General features: G+C 45.7%; 2 protein-coding genes across 3 annotated transcripts; one reads left to right on the forward strand and one right to left on the reverse strand.

The window, feature by feature from the left end:
- Nucleotides 1–313: 313 nt before the first annotated feature.
- Nucleotides 314–1,086, reverse strand: NCBP2AS2 (NCBP2 antisense 2 (head to head)). Its single transcript, XM_080349640.1, has one exon. It carries the CDS (start codon nucleotides 1,078–1,080, stop codon nucleotides 799–801), a length of 282 nt encoding a protein of 93 aa, XP_080205766.1. The 5' UTR covers nucleotides 1,081–1,086; the 3' UTR covers nucleotides 314–798.
- A 140-nt stretch (nucleotides 1,087–1,226) lies between these two features.
- NCBP2 (nuclear cap binding protein subunit 2) lies at nucleotides 1,227–5,191 on the forward strand. 2 transcript variants are annotated; one of them, XR_013922514.1, is made up of 5 exons: nucleotides 1,227–1,356; nucleotides 1,475–1,656; nucleotides 2,444–2,582; nucleotides 3,228–3,358; nucleotides 5,035–5,191. XR_013922514.1 is itself a non-coding variant. In XM_080349714.1 (4 exons), the coding sequence occupies exons 1-4, from the start codon at nucleotides 1,276–1,278 to the stop codon at nucleotides 3,297–3,299; spliced, it is 474 nt and encodes a 157-aa protein (XP_080205840.1). In that variant the 5' UTR covers nucleotides 1,227–1,275; the 3' UTR covers nucleotides 3,300–4,913. The 2 variants fall into 2 exon arrangements, 1 of the variants encoding a protein (XP_080205840.1); XM_080349714.1 differs by lacking the exon at nucleotides 5,035–5,191 and having other exon boundaries at nucleotides 3,228–4,913.
- Nucleotides 5,192–6,000: the final 809 nt, after the last annotated feature.

Below are 6,000 nucleotides of genomic sequence, written 5' to 3' on the forward strand. Positions count from 1 at the left end.
TTTAGTTTCATTTATGTTGTTTGATACTGCAATTTAAGTCAGCCAGCCCAGTGCATTATATATAATAGATACACCCTTTTCCATGTTTATATTTAACATGGCTTTATGGGTCATTTTTTGGCCCTGAACCTTTCCTGCTACCATAGACCTAAGGTGTGCTTTTAGGACAGCTACTCAATCTCTTTTACCTACCTGTAAAATGGGTGATTATCCTATCCATCGCCATCGCCATTTACAGCTCATTTTGTACCAAAGTTGTATCAAATGTAGAATGTTATTGTTGTATGGATGACATTGTGAAAGGAACTCCAATGAGAAACTGAGTTTTATTTCGAGATTCTTATCAAGCACTTAAAGTGACAATCTTGATAGTATTCTGGATGATGTTTAATGTGAGTCTGTCTTCTGTCTGTTACCGAGTACTGTGGAAAGTGTAAACTGACTTTGAAATGAAAATCCATCATACAATAAGCAGCATGCTTCCGTTCTCATGCTTGGACTCAGGAACCGCTCATTGCTATGTGCTATGGAAAAGTCCGCAGCTCGCGATCGGCGCCATGCAGGCCGGGGTAACGCTGGGCTCGTCCGTGGCTGGCACTGCCCGCCCGTGCACCGGGCCCGGTTCAGGGGAGGCTGATGGGGCCCGGCGGTCACCAGGCGCCCATCACCAAGGCCCCGAGGCCCGTTCCCCGCCGGCCGTAACGCTCTCGTCCTCCTGAGCTCGGTGTTTTCCGTCTCCTCCCCGGCGGGTCCTGCATCGGCCGCGGCTCCGCAGCTGCCTCCTGCTCGGCGCGGCGGTCAGGGCCCTGCTCCGGGTCGACCGTCTCGGCCAGGCCCCCGCCCGGGAGGCCATGGCCAACCCCGCGCCCGGGCGCCGTCCTTGAGCTCCCCGACGAAGGTGTCGCGCAGGCGGAGCAGGCGGGGCCCCAGGTCCCTCCTCGCCTGGCGGGCGCCGAGCTGCCCGCGGGTGATGGCGGCGGCGGTGAGGCGGGCGGCGGCGCGGATGGGCCGCGACTCCGACAGCTTCTCGATGAGCCGCGGGTTGCTGAGGAGAGCCAGCAGCACGCGCCGCAGCACCATCCTGCGCCCGCCCCGCTCGCGCGAGAGCCGTTACCGAGTCTCGCCCGCTCGCGCGAGAGCCGTTACCGCGCCCCGCCCCGCCCACTCTCGCGAGGTCCGGGTTCCGCCTCGCCATTGGCTGTCCGCCTCGCGGCCGCAGGTCGCGTGCGCGGGGGCGCTGAGGGGCGGGAATCCGCGGGGGGCCGTGGTGCCGCCATGTGCTCCGGGGGGACGCTGAGCATCCTGCGCAGCGACTCTTACGCCGAGCTCAGTCAGTACCGGGACCAGCACTTCCGGGTGAGCGGGGCACCGCCGCTGCCGCCAGGGGCGGGGGCCATGCGGTTTGCCAGGGCGGGGCTCGGGCCCAGGCCCGGTGTCGGGTCCACCGCGGGGTAACGCTGTCGTTGCGGCTCAGGGCACACGGTACGACCAGGAGCGGCTGCTGAGGAAGAGCTGCACGCTGTACGTGGGGAACCTCTCCTTCTACACCACGGAAGAGCAGATCCACGAGCTCTTCAGCAAGAGCGGCGACATCAAGAAGGTCATCATGGGGCTGGACAAAGTGAAGAAGACCGCCTGTGGCTTCTGCTTCGTCGAGTATCCTTCTGTGGGCCCGGGCCGCTGGAGCCGGGTGGGGGCGGCGGCTGGTGGCGCTGGGGCGGTGGCTGGTGGCACCGCCGCAGGGCTGGGCAGGGCGTGGGGGAAACGGAGATGCAGGCGCTGGGTCACGGGAAAGTTACTCGAAGATGAAAATATTCGGATGCCGAAGTGTCTGTGGGTGTCCCGGGCGGGAGAGGGCAGACATGCACAGCACATCGAGTGGGGGTTACCTGTTTGCTTTCGTCCTGATGCCTCAAACCAGACACTTTTTAGGTACTTGGCCTCTGCACTAGAACTGTATTCTCAGTGCTCGACTAAAGAGGGGTTTCTTTTCATACATGCATATGCATAAAGATGGTATCTTGCATCCTTGAGATGTGTTGACTTCAGTATGTGCAAGTCTTTGAAGATCATTCTGTTACTGGTCCCAGCGAACTCACAGCGATGGTGAAAGTTTGCAGCATGAATGGAGCATGCATGAGACTTTTCATTCTTTATTTAGTAACAGAGCTTTATGCTTTTGAGAGTGAATGTAATTAAAGAACTTGATCCAATATATACATTTTTAATATGCTTGGATTCCTGCATATTGCTCTGTTTCACTAGCAGTTTTCATAGCCCACATAGCTTCATAAAAGCAGTTTAGAATCAACTGAGCAGGAGCCTGATTCAAGCAAATGCTTGGGTTTGTAGCCTGTTTGATATTGTTCTTTTTCACTGTGTTGGATCATAGAAGCGTGGTTTTTTTGTTTTGTTTTGTTTTTTTCATTAACCAATTCCTAAGGTATTACACAAGAGGAGATGCTGAAAATGCAATGCGATTCATCAATGGAACAAGACTTGATGACAGGATCATAAGGACAGACTGGGATGCAGGATTTAAGGAGGGTAGACAGTACGGTCGTGGAAGATCAGGGGGCCAGGTAGGTTGTTGTGCGGTCTAGTTTTTAAGGGACTGGCAACTTTGCCAAATTGTTTCTTTTTGAATGAACATACTCAGAACAACTTCAGCAATAATGACTTACAAATTATTGTTTAAGATAGCACTATACGTTAGTTTGTAAGACATCAGTGATAATGTTATCCACTAAGAGTAAATAACTTTTCTGTACATTTCACTGAAGGTGCTTTCAGAAACTTTGTAGCTGCTTGGGCAAATAACGCTTATTTATACACCCAGAAAATGCAAGGCTGTCAAGAACACAAAGAGCAGCACTTAACTGCCCTAAAGTTTAGCAGGTAGCAGATCCTTTTACTGCTGAAGTATGAGGCTGTGTCCTCACTTTGGCTGTCTTGATTAAGGAGTCCCCCTGGATATTATCACAGAATCATTTCACTTGGAAGATACCCTTAGGATCATCGAGTCCGACTATAACCTAACCTATGAAAAAGGAAGTTAGTTTATGCTGTATTCTGCGCTTGTGCATGTTGCGTCTTGTCTTCTTATCAGTCAGCTCCTTGTGGCCATTTACATGCTGTGAACTCAGTTTTACTATATTCTGATGGTGTAATAGTTTTTGAGAATTTGTTTGTCTTTACTGGGCTTCCCTTTTTTCCTCTTTCGTAAGGTCCGAGATGAATATCGGCAAGACTATGACGCTGGAAGAGGTGGCTATGGCAAAATCGTTCAATGCCAATGAAAGACTTGTCAGCCTCGCAGGAGAGCTAAAGCTACATTGTAAATGTCACAAGGCACGAAGTAGGTCTTTTGCACAGAAATTTATGTAGCTAGAAATTCAGAGAAACTACTATCTGCGTTCCAGTGATTACATAGTATGTTCAGTATCTCCCATTTTAATACCAGGATCCAAAGCATTGCAGAGTACATAATACAGAGGACCTGGGAGCAAGGTTTTAAGCAATAGGGCATGTAAGACAGGTCTCTAAATGCTGCTAACTCTGCTAAAAGGAACAAGAGTTTAGTGCTAGGGTGCTTTTTTCAGTGGCAAAACTTGATTATTCTTTCACTGGGTTTTGTTTACATTGGTATCACAGAGTGGAGAGCAGCAATAAAGGAGGATTGTTGCATGTTTCAGAGATGAAAGAAAAAGGGCCTGAAAAGGAAGTGGAATTTCTAGGGAAATCTTCCAGTTTCTAGGGGAAGACTTAACGTTGCGAATTTTCTAAGGTTACTAGATTAGCATCCTTTTACACTGATTCTGTACCTAGCACACCTACATGAACAGCCACAATAAAACAAGTCAGATTCATATGCCCAGGAATCGTAAAGTGAGAAGCAAGCCTAGCAGAGAGCAGACCTCTACGGAGTATAATGCAATTGCATGACATTGCATGATTCAGAACCATTTTGCTTTGTGGGATAGAGAGAACAGCAAGTGTAAGAATTACAGTAGCAGTTATTTTTACTGCTGGAGCACTAGTATTTTGCTCCTGCCTGGTGCTCTCTGCAGCTGTAATATTTGAGGAACAGTATCTTTCTTGTGCCTACAAGTGTGGCATGAAGCCAAGTTGTACAGTTACCCCCAAAAATTGGATGTTGGAGGAACTGTGTGTATAAGGAGAAACTTCTTCTCAAAATAGATTTTCTATTCGAGAAAATGAATGTCAGATGAAGGTTGAAAAAAAAAAAACCCACAAAAAAGGCGCAAAAAAACGAGTTTTAGGAGGAGCCTTACTTTCTACTGAGCATATGGTAAGAATGCTAAAAGAATTGCCGGACTGTATAGATTCTCTCCTGCTGCCCATGATCTTGTTAATACTGCGAGTTTGTATGATGGCAATGTGATGTACTGCAGGTATAGAAATAAAAACAATTAGTGATCCCAAGATCTGTGGAATTGACCTGCTGAAATGAAATAGTTTAAAAGGAAATGTTACAGGGCTTTGGATTATTTTTTATGGACTTCTGAGTTCTTTGAAAATGATGAGTCATAATGTTTTGCCCAAATATCTGGTTGTCCATGACTCCTTAAAAACCTTTTAAATCGTAGGTGTGTAAAAGTTGGCCTTTACTCACGGAAGATATTGTTGGAAATCTTGATGTGTTTCTTGTGTACGGTTTGTCACAACTGTGACTGTAAATTGGAAATACAGTGAGGTAGAACAACTGCAATGAGATGTTGCTTACTTACGAAGCGAGGTTTTGGGTGGGCTTTGTTTTCTTTGGCACATAGCGTAAAACTAGATTCTTCAGGATCTCTTGGTGCTGGCCTGCAAACGAGACTTTGTTCAAAGATCCCTTTTTCTATATAGTACATTGGATTATGAGTTTACAGTCTGTAATCTGCTTTAGAAAGCCTCTGAAGTTTATTTTTCATTGTACCATTTTTCTATAAAAATTTGTGTTACTAAAACTCTTAAGTCGCTTTCAAATAAAGCTGCAACATTAAAATGTATTCTTATTTCTTTTAACAGAATCAGTGAAAGGAGCTATATTCAGCCTCTTGTCCACATCCTTTATTCTAGCATCTTTTAAGACGGAGAGAGTGAATATTCCTTCCCTTTGACTGGATTTTCAGTTTTGTTCAGTTCTTAACTGGATGTTGAAAGATGTTTGGTTAATGCTCTTTGTGCTGGTGATTTTTAGATTGCTGAACAGAAATTAAATTATTTACTGATATTGAAGTGGATGTGAAAGTCCTTTGTATAAAATGGCTAGTTTTCAAAGTGCACTTCCTTATAAAAATGAGGTTTAAAATTATTTTTGTTGTAAATGCTTGCAAGACAGTCATTCTCAAACGACATGAAAGTGATAAGTTTTTCCTTCGGCTTCACACATGACTGTCTTTTGCTGCATACATGCAATATGTATGGAAAGATTTTGTTTTAAAGTAAAATTTTCTATTTTGAGAGAGGTTTCAATCAAAATGGCATTTAAAAGAACATGATAGATCATGTGAAGTCTTAGTGTCTCAAAAGCACAGAGAAGAAATTACTTGAACATGGTTCAATTTTTGCCTTCCCTAGTTGAAGTCAGACATGGCTCTGCTGAAGGTAGTGCTTAACAAAAGTAACTGAATTAACACTTTAAAACTTCCCTGTGGGGCTGCTCTAGCTTTCTTCTGTGCCAGTTTGTTGTGATTAGGTTCTCTTGGAAGTGTAGGTTCTCTTGTGACTTTTATTGACATGCTAGTTCATTATGATTATATACACATTCATAGAAGTTTAAGCTCTATATTAGCTTTTCTACATACTTGCTTGTCATAATTAGGGAATGGTATCCTTAAAGAAACACAGCAGCTAAAAATGTGAGTGGATGTTTAGGTATGCCTCGATGGAAGAGAGGCTGTTACGAATTAAGGCAGCAACAGCTTCAGTCTCTCCCTCAGACTCTCATGCAGGCTCAAGGTGGGTGGATTTACTTGACTCTCTGGCACCAGT

The sequence above is a fragment of the Nesoenas mayeri genome (assembly GCF_963082525.1).
Source record: "Nesoenas mayeri genome assembly, chromosome: 9".
Taxonomy (NCBI): domain Eukaryota; kingdom Metazoa; phylum Chordata; class Aves; order Columbiformes; family Columbidae; genus Nesoenas; species Nesoenas mayeri.

Excerpts from the sequence above, each read along its gene's own strand:
- NCBP2 (XM_080349714.1), top strand. The coding sequence starts at position 1,276 with ATGTGCTCCGGGGGGACGCTGAGCATCCTGCGCAGCGACTCTTACGCC. Across the intron at positions 1,657-2,443 it reads TGTGGCTTCTGCTTCGTCGA|GTATTACACAAGAGGAGATG; the intron begins GTATCCTTCTGT and ends CCAATTCCTAAG. Across the intron at positions 2,583-3,227 it reads GTGGAAGATCAGGGGGCCAG|GTCCGAGATGAATATCGGCA; the intron begins GTAGGTTGTTGT and ends CTCTTTCGTAAG.
- NCBP2AS2 (XM_080349640.1), bottom strand. The coding sequence starts at position 1,080 with ATGGTGCTGCGGCGCGTGCTGCTGGCTCTCCTCAGCAACCCGCGGCTC.